The 17,356-nt window shown below is 38.5% G+C and overlaps 1 protein-coding gene across 1 annotated transcript in view; it reads left to right on the plus strand.

Moving 5' to 3' along the window:
• Positions 1–688: 688 nt before the first annotated feature.
• NCOR1 (nuclear receptor corepressor 1) overlaps positions 689–17,356 on the plus strand; it is a gene marked incomplete at its 5' end in the record, with an annotated part of 44,757 nt that continues 28,089 nt past the window's right edge. The window contains 12 exons of the mRNA XM_010194270.1: positions 689–745; positions 1,201–1,253; positions 2,988–3,054; positions 4,050–4,222; positions 5,859–5,949; positions 6,491–6,669; positions 7,133–7,187; positions 7,992–8,093; positions 11,418–11,420; positions 14,743–14,870; positions 15,367–15,584; positions 17,261–17,323. Of these exons, the coding sequence (XP_010192572.1) occupies positions 689–745; positions 1,201–1,253; positions 2,988–3,054; positions 4,050–4,222; positions 5,859–5,949; positions 6,491–6,669; positions 7,133–7,187; positions 7,992–8,093; positions 11,418–11,420; positions 14,743–14,870; positions 15,367–15,584; positions 17,261–17,323 (1,189 nt within the window). The remainder of the gene's footprint in view (positions 746–1,200; positions 1,254–2,987; positions 3,055–4,049; positions 4,223–5,858; positions 5,950–6,490; positions 6,670–7,132; positions 7,188–7,991; positions 8,094–11,417; positions 11,421–14,742; positions 14,871–15,366; positions 15,585–17,260; positions 17,324–17,356) is intronic.

Below are 17,356 nucleotides of genomic sequence, written 5' to 3' on the forward strand. Positions count from 1 at the left end.
ACATACATATATATGTGTGTCTGTGTTTATGTGTGTATAGATATAAAAATACACTTCAGAAATTTATCTTGAACTTTCTTTTCATCACATAAATACTGACAAGCTTGGCTGAAGACGCAATGTTTAAATTTAACTGAAGGTGAAAAAACTGCGTATGTTGTAATATTCTATGCCTTATGCAACTGTCTTACCCAGTGCTGCCTTCTTTAGGGTCAGAATTATTTTGGGGTCTTCGCCTAGTGTGAGGGAAGGAGGACCTTTGAAATACTTCTCTCTGTGTGTGTGTTTGTGTGTGTGTGTGTGTACACATTGATTCACACACAGATTTTGAATTTTAGTCTCTTAATTCCATTTTTCAAAGCTAACTATAGTCCATTTTACTGGACATCTTTCCTTAATAATTATTTGCTCTACTCTCTATTAAATGTGTGTTCTTCTTGAACTGCAGGGGTCAGTTCTGCTTTTATGGTCTATCAGCTTACAAACACGGAGGTCAGAGTAGTAACTCTACAACACAGGTGCACGTTTCTTGTTTTGCTGAGGCAACATTGCAGAAGTAGGTTAAGAAGGATATAGCATGGTCAGACAGGTCTTTAGCAGCTGACATGACTGCAAGACTTCAGATACACTTTTGACGCCAACTTCAGGTCACTTAGATTATATATATATATATATATCTTATTTGCAGAAAAAAGCAGAAGAAGCTCACAAGATTTTTGAAGGTCTTGGTCCAAAAGTTGAACTGGTAAGTTGTGGTTTTGTTTTTCTTTTTTCTTATGTTCTATATTCTGTGTTGCCAGGGTTGCTTTTGTGTTTGCAATTCTGTTGCAGTAAACAGATGTGGTTCTGTGTTTGTCTAAAAGAAGTGTCTGTCTAAATATACTGATGAATTGGAGCTTGAGTGAACTGATTGGCCACATAAGTCTAATTTTTAAAATACATCTGAATCTGTTTGGGAGAAACAGTTTGAAATATGAAAAAAAAAAGAAATACTACTATATACATAGTTAGGATGATCTAATATTAAGTAATGAAATCTGTACTTTGTGTTGATTATCTTTTAGTCCCTTCAGATTGCTGCATCTCAGATTGAGTGCATTATTGGCAGAACACTAAAATACTGTTAAATATATTGCATATACTTTTAGAATTACATGCATTAAAAAGTACTAAGCGTGCCTTTCTCATCCAAAATTGTAGCCGCTTTACAACCAACCATCAGACACAAAGGTCTACCATGAAAACATCAAAACGTAAGTGCTTTAATATCTTGTCGTTGTGCCATTTAAGGGATCTAGACTTAAACATTTGCTCAAATTTTTCACTGCTGTGATTTCCAAATAGAATGAGTGTACTTGAACCATCATTAAAAGCTTCCAGTCCATGTTACTTTCTAATTTCTGTTGTAGAACAGCGCTGCAAGACATGAGTTATATGTACTGAAGGCAGAGGGAAGCAGTAACTTTTCATCTTAAAGCCAAAAATAAATCATAAAACTTAAGTTGGTAACGCTGGTATTTTTCAAAGTCTAAAATACCACATTTGACCTAGATATGTCGAGTCGACTTTTCCTGAATATACTGTTCAAAGAAGTGTTTCGAAAGTTACCACTGTCAGTAAACCGTAGGAGGAGTCCTGATTGGTTTCTTAATTATTTATTTATTCACTTAACCACGTACTCATTTTCTGTCATGGGCTATGAGCAGAGTTGTTGCATGCTCCACGTACTTGTTTTTAGGGCAAACCAAATTCAGTGATTTGAATTAAACTGGTTATTTTTTCCTGGAAAAGATGTGGAGTTTGAGGAAAATTTTTTGTTTGGTTTTTTTTTTATATAGAACTCATTTCTCCAATTTATATGAGCTATGGGTTTTTTATTTCACTGAAGCAAATACTGTTTACAAATTGAAATAAAATTTGAATAGGTTAATTTTTAAATGTGCTTTATTAAGCTTATTTGTACTCAGATTTAAATGTCCATAAAAGAGACCTCCTCCATGTGTTTTTTTTTTGCTGCATCTGATTATTTTGAATGTCTCGGTTCCGCAAAGGTGATGGTGAACTCATTTCTCTACGTGAAGTCATTCATAGCATAGAACAAAGTCTTCGTTGTTATGTAGCTGTGTCAAACCAGTATTGATTGCACTCTGTAGCAATGGTATGAAATACCAAAATAGTGATAGCTCCACTGCAAGAAAAATGAACTTACTTTGTAAATACGTATTGCTACCAGACTTTGGTGAAAATAACTGCTGAAGTGTAACTGTCACACAGCACATAATTCTTGCAAAACCTCTTTGAGGAAACCCCACTCTATTCTAACTATGAAGATCGAGGCTTTCTTGTGACTTTTCTAGGGTGGTAACTGGGAAGAAAATATTTACTTTCATCACTCACTTTGAACTCAAGTACTGGTGTTTCTGAGACAAACTTTATTGCTGTGGTATGGTTATTCCAGTTCAAATTTTACTACGATTTTGCAATATTTTGCAAGTATAGAAAAAAATTGTACAGATGGCTATTGTTTGAAAACACCTCTTAAAAAAAAAAGTACTTCTTGCTCCACTCCTTCAAATGTAGCTGTATAGCAGCTCTAAAACACTTTTTTTGAGTAATATGTTGTCAACCCTTAACTTTAGGACTGAATTACAAAGATAATTTTACTTTTGTTTTCCAAAACATAGTGTCTTAAGATAAATGTGCTCATTTTGGTATATTATCTCTCTTGTGGTGAAGGAGAGCACCTAGCTTGAAATTGGAAACTTTTCTGTCTCAATTGCTTATTCCAGCCATCTTCAAGAACCTTCTCTCTGAGAAAATCGAGTATTAGATTGATGGGTTTTTCATCAGGAATTTTGCCTCTGTTTTTCTACCCTTGAAAATATATTTTCGTAATAATTATTTGGCATCTAGAGTCCGTATGGGCTTTATTTAGTAGTTTTCAATTGCTTGCTGCTTCATTTTTTTTTTCCAATGTTGTTTTCCAGAAACCAGGTGATGAGGAAGAAGCTAATACTGTTCTTTAAAAGAAGAAATCATGCAAGAAAACAAAGGGTAATAGTACCATGTCTTTATAAAAGGAGCACGTGGTTGGTTTTCTGTCTGGATCTTTGATTTGCATTCCCAAATATGTGATGAAAATCCCATTGATTAGAAAATTAAGATCTAAAGCTAAAATTCTGTTGATTTATTGGAAAATAAACTGCAGGTTTATGACTGTGGTTTGTTGATCATTTGACTGAAAACCATCTAGAGTACAATCAGGAAGAAGCTTTTTTCTCTGCTTTTCTTAAGGAGTATGAATGGAAGAGACCCAGTGCAAATCGTTATCTGTCGTGCCTGGCCTTTCTCTGAACTTCCTTCTTGCATAGTAGCTGGAGTACCAGAAAGAAAATGGGGCAGATCTCCAATTTTAGAAGTCTGACAGCATTTTTAATCAAACTTGTGAATGCTGAGTGCCAGTATTAATTGACTTAATGCTTTCTCTTGCGTGCAGTGTAGCAAGTGGCATACGAAGTCAAAAGGCGGTGGGTGGTGTCTGAAATTCGCTTCTATTATTAAAAAATAGCAGAAGGTTATACATTAAAGGGGAAGATTTCATGTATTTTTCTTCTGATCGTCCCAGCTGTTTTTTATGTAGGAGCAGCTCTCTACATATTGCTGATCTAGAGGTCATATTGCAGTTATTCCAGCCCCGTTCTGTTAATTGAAAATTTAAAATAAATACAAATTTTAAAATTAAACAAATTACATTAATTAAAAGCTTGGTAGCAGAAGATGTGAGATTTCAGGAAGGCAGTAATAGCAGTTATCAAATACTGTTGTGATGTGTAAAGTGAAGAAATAGTGTGTAATATTCAAAATCTACTTTTTTATATCCACTTCCTCACCTTCTCTCTGCTGAAAATTTGGTAATGACATCTTCAAAATGAAAAGGCACGAAGGCAGGAAAAAGATGCCTGTTCGTTTCTGGAGCCTGCCCATGTTATGTGTACCGATCACTTAGTGTATTTGTCTTTAGTTCAAGGTTTGCTTTTGGCATTTAACAGGAGCAGAAAATCTGTCAACGTTATGATCAGCTGATGGAGGCATGGGAGAAGAAAGTTGACAGGATAGAAAATAATCCACGCAGGAAAGCAAAGGAGAGCAAAACAAGAGAGTACTATGAAAAACAATTTCCAGAAATCCGGAAGCAAAGAGAACAGCAAGAACGATTCCAAAGGTATTGCCATCAGTTTGAAAATTTCCTGTAAGATATCTCTTAGGACTTAAGTTTTAAAATTATTTACAATAAAATGGGTTCAGGGTAATGGTTAAGTTTTACATTCGTCAATTTAGTCTTTAAAAAAGATTATTAGCATATCATACAGCGTGAAATAAAATGTTCTTTCGTTTGTTCACTCTTTCATGTCTGTGAGCTCAAGTTTCACTTCACATCTGAGGATCTTCATGACTGTCCTTGTACATCCACTATCTTACGTCTCGCCCATTCCTGTCCCTGCCTCTCAGCTCTGTCAGCGGATTTAGCCTCATCAGCTTGGGAGTCCTCTTGGGCTGCCTTAGTGATGTCCAAATTGTTCCTTTCCTACCCCTCTTTTTAGATCTGTTGTCAAAACCCCTATGTTCCAAAAGAAATAGAGAAAAAGGGCTACTGAGCAAAGGCTGGTTAGGTTGTGGTGTTTGGTGAGACTGAGTTAAGCTGCTCAGATGCACAGAGGTTTGTAGAGTTGGTCTTAAGATAATTCGAGCATCAGCATTGAGTGAGCCTGTTCATTTTGGGCCTTACACCTTAATTTATGCTTAGTATTTTTCAGTCACTGGGTGTCTGTGTTACTCTCGTGTTTCATGATCCCTATATTCATTAGCCTACACACTCAAAAATCGTTTGTGATCTTTAATTAACAATTTAAGTGATCTTTTGTTGTTAACTTGTGTTACTCCAGACTTTTTTGCTTTTTGAAGTATGCAAGTTATGACAAGTACGTCCCTGATATTTAATTTTAATCTATCAGACTAGACAAATGGAAACTGTACAAAGATATTAAAAGGAATGAAGTGCAGTTCATTTGAGAGTTCGCGTTATCTGTGCTGTCCTGTTGGGAGTGCTTTAAATTACAATTAGGTCAAGTTTGATTCAGTTGTGTTCAAATCTGTTTATGTGATGTTGGAAATCATTTTAATATACCTTTGAGAGTTCAAGCACCCTAAAGATTTCATCTCATTATCTCTTTTAACCATCTGTCTAAATCCCCTTACTCCATAAAACATAGGAAGAGCAGATAGTTTGCAATATATCGTGAAGTCTGCAAGATCCTTTGTGGAATCAAGAAAAGAGGAGAAGAAAATAAATAGAATGGAAACAGCTCCTGTGTATTAAAGCAGCTTTTACTTTAAGAATATATATCATGTTTTTGTAGTTGCAAACTACTTGGGAAGGCACTGTCTCTTTACGTTATGTTTATGTTCTCTAATGTGATGGCATCTTTCTCTATAGCCGTGCTTGTAGCACTATCGCCATGTAAATACTAGGGGTTTTTGTTGGGTTTTGTGCAGATTTAGTAGAATCTTTGAGCAAATGAAGATGTTTTGTCTCTCCAATTGTCAGTGGTTTTTATCTCTGAAATGCTTTTTGACCCACATGCTGTACTATATTATTATGGTGTTCTTGCGTGTAAAGATCACTCGCTGAAAATTCTTCCGCAGTACAGCTCTCCCCATCAACTCAAAAGTTAAAATAATTACAGCTCTCCCCATCAACTCAAAAGTTAAAATTTTTCCTTCATCATAATGAGTGTCAGTGCTGTATTGGTAACTTTTAATTAATAACCTATATTAATTCTGTTTTCCCTGAATTCTAGAGTTGGCCAAAGAGGGGCTGGACTTTCAGCAACTATTGCTAGAAGTGAACATGAGATTTCTGAGATCATTGATGGCCTCTCTGAGCAGGAGGTGAGGCTACTCTCTGTACTTGATTATGGAAGCACAGCAAATGGCTCAACAGCCTTTTACTGGCAGTGAAAGGTCCCTTTCAGAGAGATTTTCTTTTTCAGATTTTTTTTTTTTAATAAGAGAATCCTTTTTGGGCTGGTTTGAGAGTCTGTGTGAACATTGCCTTGAAACATGTCTTATGAGTACTTTTCTTTTAAGGGTTATGCTTCCTAATTGTATCTGTCCTAGATTTTTTCATGTCTGTGTTCATCGCAGGCTCGCTGCAACCTAGTTTTTTACAGATCTAACAAACAAGGGAAAACCCTTGCTTTCTAAAACCCTGCACCATTTTAGTTTTTCATCATTTGCAACGCTATTTCCTTTGCCTTTAGCTGACTGTAAATTGTCGTTGGGATAGTGACAACTTCTAGGAGAGTAAAGTGGATAAAAAGAAGTTTCAGACTAACAGTGAATGTGTACTGTGGTGGAACTAGAAAGAGTTGTGTAATTCAAGTAGCAACTTTCGGTATTCTTTACTTTTTCTTTTATTCTTTGCCTGTAGAATAATGAAAAACAAATGCGTCAGCTCTCTGTCATTCCTCCCATGATGTTCGATGCAGAACAAAGACGAGTGAAGTTTATTAACATGAATGGTCTGATGGAGGATCCCATGAAAGTTTATAAAGACAGACAGTTCATGAATGTCTGGACCGACCATGAGAAAGAGATTTTTAAGGAAAAGTAATGGCCTTTCTTACCTTTTATTTTTATTACATTGCAAATGACAGTTAAATACCTAACCCCACAGTAAACCTCAGTTAAATTGGGAATGCTGAAGCTTTTGTGCAATAATACTTGATAATGTTCTTAGTTGGATGAATGAAATGTTGCAAAAGGTTTCGACTTCTCCACTTATTTTTCAACTGAGTAGACATTCATTTAATCCTTAGATAAGAAATTGTGTTGAAAATACTTTAGTTCTGTGGTAGGATTAAAATGAGAAGAGTAGGTGTACTGTGTCAGCTAATAGGTGATTTCAGGTGCTTAGTTCTAAATTTGCACAGTTGGAAAACTTGGCATTTTAGACTAATTTCAGTTGTGTAAATCAAAGGCTTACTGATGGAACAGATTGTTTGGAAGACTGCTTTGCTTATTTGATCATGAATTATGTTGTTAAACTTAAATAATTTCTGATTTATAAAAGGTTTGTCCAACATCCCAAGAACTTTGGTCTAATTGCTTCCTACCTGGAACGAAAGGTAAGACCTTTTTTAATAAAAGTAGAGCCTAGGGTGAGACCCCTAACTTTCCAAATGTAAGTCATTTATCCCAGCATCATTTTATCTTCCTGGAAAAAATTGTAATTCCAAAAGAAGTTTCTGCTTTGACAGGATTTTACAATACTTGATCAGTAACACAATCAACACACGCAGACATCTGACAGGGGGTAGTGAAAGGGCACTATTGACAACAATAACAGAAAATGGCACTTCATTTAGTGCTCATCTCCCTTTCTTGATGAAGCAGATAAGCTGCTGTAGCTGTCTTGCTGTTCAGATAAAGACATCACTGACCCTGCTGAGCCCCTGTTCTAACTTGAAGAAATCTTGCCACCACTTTTCAAGCCGGTGGGATCCTGCTGCTGGCTGGCTGAGTCTTTGGAACTGACTTTAGTCATCAGAACTGACTTTGCAGAACTAACATAAGAAGTAATGGAGAATTAGGATGTGTTAAGACTTACAACAGAATCTTGAGTCCGTACAGCTGTTATGATAAATAGAAGCTCTCAAACCTGCAAATTATCTACTCTAGATTAAATCATGTGGACTGAAGTAGCTGAGGGATATTATAAATACATGAGGCTTGCATTTAACACTACAATTTTATGCATAATTATATTGTTATATTTGCTTGCAAATTCACTTCCCTGCTGAGCAAACAAATCTAATAGAGTTTTATTTTAGTCTAGGGGCTGAGTAGTTTAAGTGTTGAGAGAAATAAACCTAGACATGTATTTTTAATAGGAGTAAAAGCTAATTATTTTTTTTGCTTTTTCACTTTAGAATGTTCCCGACTGTGTGCTATATTATTATTTGACCAAGAAAAATGAAAACTATAAAGCCCTTGTGCGAAGGAATTATGGTAAACGCAGAGGAAGAAACCAGGTATCTTAAATTTATTAGTCACTTGGATATTGTTATTTTATTGTTCCATATTTATTACTGTCTTACTATCCTGTATAGCGAGTATATTATATGCATGAAGGGGTAAAAAAAGGGAAGAAACTGCATTTTTGCCCTTTTTAAATTTAAGGAATCCTGACCTCAAGGGTTGGTTTGTTTTTAATTCTGTGGAATATCTTCTTCCTTTGCACATTTGTGGCTTTTTTTTTTAACATGACAATTCATTTTATTTGAGGACCCTTCCATAGATACTGAAGTTGAATCCATAGTTAAATCTCTGTTGGGACCAAGAGGAATTATGTTTAGGGTTTGACTTGCAGTGGAAAATATATAGTCACTTCATAATGTCAATGTTCGTCAAAAAGCAGAAATTAATAGTGATCTTTATTGGTGGTCAGGCTCAAAGTCAAACTGGAACTTAATAGCAAGAAATGAGAGACGAATTTAATGCATGCAAATAAAAAATTCTGCTGATTCAGGAGGTATTATTTTGGAAGTTTTGGAAGTCTTTAGAAGGGAAAAGAACATCAGAGCAGCATATTATGTGCAAAATGCATAAAAATACATTTGCTAGGCTGCCAGCGTCAATGTGGGTATTGGAAAGCAAACAAACAAAAATAAATTAAGAAACTTTGGGGTTTTTTTAAATTATTTTTTTTAAAAGCTGGCAGGAGGAGGTGCTGTGTATTCACTGAACATGTTCCCTGCATTTCCCATTCTGATTTCCCCTTGCATCTCTCAAGTATTTGGGAAGCACTGAAAATAGAGTAAAGGATGTGTCAGTGATGAGGTTAGGAAAGAAGGCCATATATGAAATAAAGTACGTGAACAGGGTACTAGATGTAACAATGAAGCCTGCAGGTATTTTCAGTTTGTATCCTTAAAATGAATTAACCTCTGGAAACCAGTGTAGATTCAATGTGCTGAAGAAATACCCAGTGCTTTGTTGGAACTGAAGCTTGACGAGGGGCAGAAGGGGAAGGTCCTCTCAAATTCGGGGTTTTAGAAATGCACTGACTTTAAAAAGTGAAGAGCTGTGTGTTGCTGGATTTGGTCATGTCTCAGCAGTGGTTCTAAAGAGAAAATGGTTGAGACTTTGAGGTGTTGTGACAACACAAACCTGTAATGAACTGCAAAACAGCAAATTAAGTCAGTGTTGCTCTTCGGGATATGTGAATCCTCTTTTCAAATAATGTAAGTTTTCGGAGAGTCCCAGTAAATGTATTTTTTATATAAAAGAAAATTGCTGCAAACAGCTTCAGTTGGTACGCTGATCCTGTTCACTAGAAACAGTCATCGTGGTGAGCTTCTGTGGTGCTGTCGTATTTAAACCTTGTAAATTCTGGTCTGGTGTCGCAGACTGACTTGTCTGTACCCCCCAAATTATAGATTGCTTGGGATAAGGTCATTTTCATTATGCCCAGGATTTAGTTAGAGCTTCTACTTTGACTAATTTTGAACTGCTCTGATGGCAGAAAATACTGGAAATATCCTGTATTTTGCCAGAAATACTCTTAGACTTTCTAAGGCTGATAATGCATTTTGATAGGAAAAGTGTGTTGTGTGAGTAGTGATGGTGAAAGCTTCTGGTTCAAGTATGGATGCACAACAAATACAAAGAAAACGCAAATAAACAAGATTTGTCTGAAGTGTGGACAGTTGCTGTGGGTACTAAACACGTTTGATCCTGCCATTTTAAATGCCTCGGTTTCGTATTCCAGTATAAAATGAGGTAGTTGTGATCACAGTGAGTACACACATGTTGAGCCATATCTCTGCCATATGCTGCTCTTCTGCAGCTGCTCCAAGAGGTGAGGAGACAGAACTGACTCAAGCTGTAATGCAGTGTAACTGTGAGGTTTGGGGTATTCAGAAGATTGTAACTGTACGTCTTAATGTCTTTCAATATTGTTAAGCTTCAGAACGTTGGAACTGGTAGAAATCAAAATTTGGATGAATTTCTCAATCCATAAATTGCTTACTTTCCCTGAGGAATGCATATAAACTAGAAAGATTTTAATTACAGCCTTGTGAACTTGTCTCACTATAAAAGGAACCCACAGGTGAGGTGTTCTGCCTGACTTAGTAACTGCCCTGTGAATGCTGATTTATATAGGAATAACTAAATACGTGAGTTGGAGCACTGAAGCTGCTGTAGTTGTTCGTTCAACGTAAACTCCTTGCTCTTGGAATTTTAGCAGAATTGTAGGTCTGAATTGCAAGTTGTTGATCCCCATGAGGTACTACAGCACATCACTAAACTTTGGGCAACTGCTAGCCAGCTTAATGTGTGCTCTGTGTGAAGGATGCACGTAAGTGTCCTGAAGAAATACTTGCAAACTCAAGGAAATTCTCTAAACTTTCTAAATGGAAAATGTTACCGTTTGTGGAAGTTTACATGTGGAAGTATCGTAGTCAGTGTGTTGCTGTAGTGAGGAATTACATGGTACTAAAAAATCGTACTTGCATTTCTTAGTTTTATAAATGATTAATTAGCAACATCTGTAGCAGTTAGCAAAAATGAACTTGAGAGTGTTGAACTGCCTCGCTTGCCAGAATTTTTATCTTACAGTTGCAGACTGCACTTCATCCCCCCTCTCCCTCCCACACCCCAGCTTTGTTTGAAGCTGATATTTCTCCTATCTCTGAGTAGCAACCTGAAACTTCCCTGCCGATTGGCAAACACAAGTCATGTAAGATTTATGGTGTGCTCCGAGATGGGCTTATGCCAACAGGTGCTTCAGCTTAAACTCTTAATAGTTCATATATTTTTGTAAATTAGAAGGCAAGCAAATGGAATGTTGCCGTGGAGAAGATATTAATCACAGTAATGATGTTGAAATCCTTCAGAGAATGTAACGAGCACAACTTGACTCAAGTTTCAGTGCGGGGGCTTTTACTTTAGAGAAGTTGCACGCTAGATTAAGGCATGTCAAGTTAAGAGATGTAAGGCTTATTAAATTTGGATACATTTTTGTCCTCAAATAGGTCTAGAGAGGACTTCTTATAAAATGCTACCTAAGCTGTTCCAGAATGCTCGCAGAGGCAACTACACAAGTGCGCCTTAAAGCAAATGTGACGTTCCAAACGAAGAGCGAATTTTTAACACGGTATTGGAAGAAAGCGTGGCTGAGAGCCACTTGAGCATTGATTATAGAGAATTCCTTAAGTAACTCATTGGAAGGAGGTTGTCTGAGCGGAGCTTTTCAGTGGAATTGGTAGCACGCGGGGCAGTCAGCGAGGGCCGCGTCGCGGTGGCCTGGCCGGGCAGCAGGACGGCGTGGCTGGAGCCGTGTGCCTGTGCAGCAGGTGGCACAGCCCGCTGATGTGACGGGACAGAAATTCGCTGGGTGTCTGTGAGGGCCAATCAAGCCCAGCTCGGTGGGGATTACCTCGGGTGACCCCGGGGAGATTAGGAGGTTGGATGTGAGACGGGCAACTCCGCTGGAGGCAGCTTAAGTGGCAGAATGACACAATTTCCTGGAATAAACACGTTGCTGGGTCAGGCAGCCTTTGCTAAAGAGCTCTGTGATGTCGGTGCTGGGGTGGATTTTGTCCTTTTGAGTCGTACCCTGAATTAAAGCCCGTCCCCTTGCCTGGATAGTAAAAGTTTTAATCAACAGATGAATGTGCAGGTACGTCGCTGACCGAGGCTTCAACTGTTTTAAGGTTTGTGTTTAACCTGCACTTGACCTATTAATTATGCATGTTAAATAAATACACTGGGAATATAGAGAATCCTGTTATTTACAAAGTGGGATGTTAAGTTAGCCAGGCAAAACCAGAGGGTTTTCAGCAACTGTTTTGTAAATAGATTATATGTAAAATACAGATTTTATTTATTTTATTTTTATCTTTCTTTTTGAAAATACAGTTTGTAATTCCTTGCTTTTGAGGCCAGTCTGTTTAGCACAATGGAAATAATTTATCTTGGCACGTCTCTCTCACATCTTGCCTGAAGGAAGGTTTTGAATAACCAAGTAATGCCAGCGTCTTAAATGCTAATAATTTGAAGCAAGATGATAATGGTTAATGTTTGGGTTTTCTGCTCCTGTTCACGTTATTAAAATGTCAAAAACAAGTCCTTTTTGTGACTATTTCCAGCCTCAGTTTTGTTAGTGAAACAGTGACACCTGCTGCTGCACTTCCAGGAAGTTTGGTTCCTCTGTGAAAAAGAAAAACCTATACTGAGGGATTTTTCAGTGGGCTGTAAAATCTGACTTAATGAAATCCTAGAGCAGCAATCTTGGAGATCTCTGTCCTCAACTCTCCATGAATTGCCCGGTGTCCTCCGAGTGTTAGTTTGAAAGATAGCATTCTATAAATATTCCGTGTATTTTGCTTTTTGAAGTTGACTCGCAGAGTCTAACACCCAGGGAGAACCAAGTCGGTTCTGCACGCACCAAATTGCGTTGTTGCAGTTGCTCTGAATGGGTGACTGGGTTGACTGGGGGGTTTGTTTAACCCATTCGAGCCCCGTCAGTGGGAACTCCTGTGAGTGGGTCCCTGTGTGGCCATATCCAACTCCCCATCCTCTCTTACACTTCATAGTTTCTTATGAAAACTTGTTAGACTGGAGCCCACTATAGCCTCACCTGCAGCCTCAGACTTTTTCACCCTCTTCTGATTTTTCTGTAACGCTCAGAAGATCCCCTTATTGCAGATGCTCGGTGTGGATGTGCAGTATGGTTTAAACTCCAGATGTGGGTTGCTGGCTTTTGGGGCCCATCAGGAGAATTCCTGCATTTGCTGATTGTTTCATGTAAGGGTTCTGGGAATTTGGGGAGCGGGTAACATTTGTTTAGTGGCAGCCAACTACTGCTTCGTGTTACAGCCTGGAGAGGGAGGGAGTTTGCAGGTGAGCTACAGGCATAGAAATTGGGCAGTGTTGGGAAGCGAGGTGTTCTGGCCATGTGCGGGTACATCATTGTGGATGGCAAAAAGCAATATTTAGGGACAGGGAATGCCAAGGCTATTGTGTGTGTGTGTGAGATAAGGATTAGCAAAAACAGCGCCACAGATTTTTCAGATTATTTTGTTTTGTTTTAACTTTATTTTTTTTTTCTTTTAGCAGCTGTAAGGGATCATGCTGGTAATTCTGTGAGATCACATTAAGTAACAGAATTTTTTTCCACTGATTCCCGTTTGAAGCAGACTGTATCTTCTGGAAAGTCTAAATCAAATTTCTATGCTTTCTAAAATGAGATACGCTTGCACATGGTAGCCGTCTGAATTGCTTTGAAAGATAAGGAGCGAGAGTCCCTTAACAGGGAATGTGTAAATAGTATTTTGTGTTGTTTTCTTTAGGATAATACCTGAGAAGCGTACTTCATCATTTGTCAGTGCTTAATGTGCTAGTAAAACTGTCATCTCAATAAAGATTATAGTTTTTTTTAAAAAATAAAATTCTAGGTTATACTTTTCCTTCTGTAAATTTACTGGAAGCGCAAGTCTAAAATTCCGACCCATTTTATTTGAACAACTATAGTTCTTAATTACAACAGTTTTGAGAAGGTGACTTAGAGTTGGTCATAACTTTCGTGCTACAAGATCTCCTGCTTCCAAGTTGTAAGCTATCACGTTTCACTGTTTTAAAATGGACAGCGTTAAAAATAAAATTTGAGAGGAGCAACACCATTACTACGTGAGATGTCGGTCAGACCTCTCGGAGTACTTGTAAAACGTAGCTGTTCATTTTTAGTGGCCTACAACAGCACGTGTACTTGTTGACACATGTATGTGCACCTTATCGCCTCTGTGCTCATGCTGCTGAAGAAGCCTGTGCCTCCATGGCATTTTTAGGACAAAATATAATATCTGAGTGGGGCAGCTGGCCAGAATCACAGAAATTAGGAGTTGGAAGGGACCTCAAAAGCTCATCCAGTGCAACCCCTGCCAGAGCAGGATCACCCAGACCAGGTCACACAGGAACACGTCCAGGTGGGTTCTGAATGTCTGCAGAGAAGACGACTCCACAACCTCTCTGGGCAGCCTGGGCCATGCTCTGGCACCTCACAGTGAAAACGTTTTTACTCATGTTCAGGTTGAACCTCCTGTGCTCCAGCTTGCTCCCATTGCCCCTTGTCCTGGCATTGGAAATCAGAGAGAAGAGCCTGGCTCCTTCCTCCTGACAGCCATCAGAGCTCACATTTCCCTCTCTGGGGGTGGGGGGTGCTGAGGCACCCTCTCTCTTCCTGCGCTTTTTTGCCTTCGTGCTTGGTCTTTGTTTTTCCTGCGGTTTAGCCCCTTTTGTCACTTCAGCAAGGTCCCCCGGCGTGATCCTCCACTCTGCAGCCCTTCACCTTGGTGACAGAAGAAATAGCGGAGAAAATAAAATGAGAGGTACTGAGGATATGCAGGGAATATACAGAAAATGCACGTTCTGTGGCAATGGGGACTTCCAAAGTCTGGGAGATAATGCCTGGGACATCACGCTTATTAGGGTTTGGGAGTGAGATAGGTGTGAAGAGTTTTTGTCGAGAGACATTTTACTGTTGACTGGTGTGCAATGACTGTAACTTCAAATATCAAATGGCAGGTAAGATAGCATCAGTGTTTGGGCTGCTCAGACTACAAGTTACTGCACCTTCGTGTGATCGTGTTCTGATGTGTAAATCCCATTTCGTTGCAGCAAATTGCTCGTCCTTCTCAAGAGGAAAAGGTAGAAGAAAAGGTAGAAGACGATAAAGCAGAAAAAGCAGAGAAAAAAGAGGAAGAAAAGAAAGATGAGGAGGAAAAGGATGATAAAGAAGAGTCTAAGTAAGTCTGTATACTGAAAATGTGTAATTCCCTCTGGATTGCAGTTTTTTGCAAAGATCAGAACAGGATTCACAGCAGCCTGACAGTGAAATCTGGACTGAAAACTGTTTCTGTTTAGGTTAGGTTGTGTGCATTAAACATTTCTTTTGCACACACCAGTTGCTCTGTCTTGCAGAACTAATCAGACTGGTGGAAAAAGCCATGGGATTTTTTTTTTTTTTGCACATGTAATGATTTTTCTGTCTTGTTTTGTGTTTTTTAGTATGTTCTATCACAGTGTTTGTGTTTTCTTTGAAGTTGATGATATCATGTATCTGTGTTATTCTCTAGCAGCTCAAAACTGTGGGCAGTAAGTGAATTCTGTTTCACTAAAGGTGCGTTTTGCATTTGTGGAGTTTTGTTAGAGGTTTGGGGTTTTTTCTTACACCGATATTCAGGAGTATCTGCCCATAGTGGCTATCTAAATGTGACTGAATTATATTTTAACTACTCCCAGAGAGAATACCAAAGAAAAGGACAAAACTGAAGTTGCACCAGAGGAAACGGAGGAAAGGGAGCAGGCAACTCCTAGGGGCCGAAAAACTGCCAACAGTCAAGGTCGTCGCAAGGGCAGAATCACCAGATCAATGACAAATGAAGCTGCACAAGCCAGTGCTGCTGCAGCTGCAGCCACTGAAGAGCCACCACCGCCTCTTCCACCCCCGCCAGAACCTTGTGAGTAGCATTTATAGAGCACTCGGGGACCCACCTGGTCAGCAGGCTCTTCTCCGAGAGAAGGCTCCTTTCTGAGCTAGCAGTGCACTCTTGTTTTCCCCTATTTACTATTACATCTTTATTCTTAGGCCTGCTTGTAATTTCGTGACTGTGTGGTACTGTTAAACTTCAGGAGTGTAACTTCGTGAACAGAATCAGATGTGTAATCAGATGACTCTGCTAGATCCATGTTGGGAAAAAAAATGCAGTTCAGCCTTTCTGTGAATAACTGTGTTTTCTCTCTGCAGGGATGATGGTGGATTTGTAGAGATCCAAATGCCTTTGACACAGATTGACTTACAGGCTGTAGCTCACAGAGGTTATTGTTAAATAAGTAGGACTGATATTTGAGTACTTCAGGGAGTTTCATAATTTGAAATAGATCCTAACAAGTTGTTTTTGTTATTGTTGTTTCTGCATTAGGTGGCAGGAGACTTATTTTAAAATAAAAAGTTACTTTCTTGGCATGTATGTTTAGAAAAGACTGTGCTGTCTCTGGCTGCATTTCTGAAAAGGCTGACATAATTTGTACAGAAATACTAACAAACAGAATATCTTGTGGCTAGTAAATAATTATCCAGGATGGTGGAGCAGCTTGTGTTTTTTCTTTTTATTGCAGTGCTCTGCTGTGGCAAAGCTTGCTCCTGCCTCTTCGGCTGGGTAGTTACAGGCAGCTGCTGTGCTGGAATTTGTAACGTTCTGTTGTTGCTCAGATACTCTGCGTATCCTAAAGAACAGAGTCAGTGGGCAAATTAGTTCTCGTTTAACTGTAATCATCAATGACTGATAGACATTCCTACCCAGTTGATGTGGTGGGGTTTTGTCAGCAGCTAGGCTAAGGCAGTAGTGGGTCTTCTTTTAATTTTATTTTAATTTTTTTTTTCTTTCACATTATTGCAGTGTTTTCTAGAAAACCCAAAACAGGTTTTCAGGGGATCAGATACTTTCTATTGTGCTACTTTTAGTGTTTGTTAGTGGAAGTTGTTGAAAGGTCCACGTTGCATGCTATGCATAATGGCATATTATGAAAAGGAAATGGAGGTTGTTGCAGCTTAATGCCATTCAGAAATTTAAACAGAATGATATCAAATCCAGAGAAGTGAATGAAAAGCAAGTTTCCTGCTTGTTTTTACCTACTGGTTTATTTTTTTGTTTTATTTTTCTCTGTTTATGCAGTAGGAGACTCTGTCAATACAAGTAGGTTTCTTGATACGCGCTAGTCAATAAATGAACATTTCAGTCCTTTCCACAGCAGTCAGTGAAATAAGATGGAACTAGTTTATAGCATGTTGGACTGCTGATTTGAGTAGTTGATGGTAATTGTTGACTGTTTAAATAAAATTTTACTGGTAAATACATCTAAATTACTTACAAGTCTTCTTTGAAAGATAATTAATCACAGTTCTGTAGGTACAACAGTTGTGAACAGTTTGCTCTGCTGAGATTGTGGTGGTTCCTACTGGATCTCTAACTTAGTTAATGGTGACTGACTGCTTCCCGCTGTCAAGGGCAGCTTTCTCAAGTGACTTGAACAAGCCTTAATGTAAACAGATGAGTTGACTATGGGATGCATGATTGGTGTTGTAATGGTGAATCCTTGTCTTTTCTCTGATCAGTGTCTTTGATTCTCTTTTCAGCTTCTACAGAGCCTGTGGAGACATCTCGCTGGACTGAAGAAGAAATGGAAGTTGCTAAGAAAGGTAAACTTGTTAAACCTTTGGGCTTACTTCTGA

The sequence above is a fragment of the Mesitornis unicolor genome, unplaced genomic scaffold (assembly GCF_000695765.1).
Source record: "Mesitornis unicolor isolate BGI_N332 unplaced genomic scaffold, ASM69576v1 scaffold5741, whole genome shotgun sequence".
Lineage (NCBI taxonomy): Eukaryota > Metazoa > Chordata > Aves > Mesitornithiformes > Mesitornithidae > Mesitornis > Mesitornis unicolor.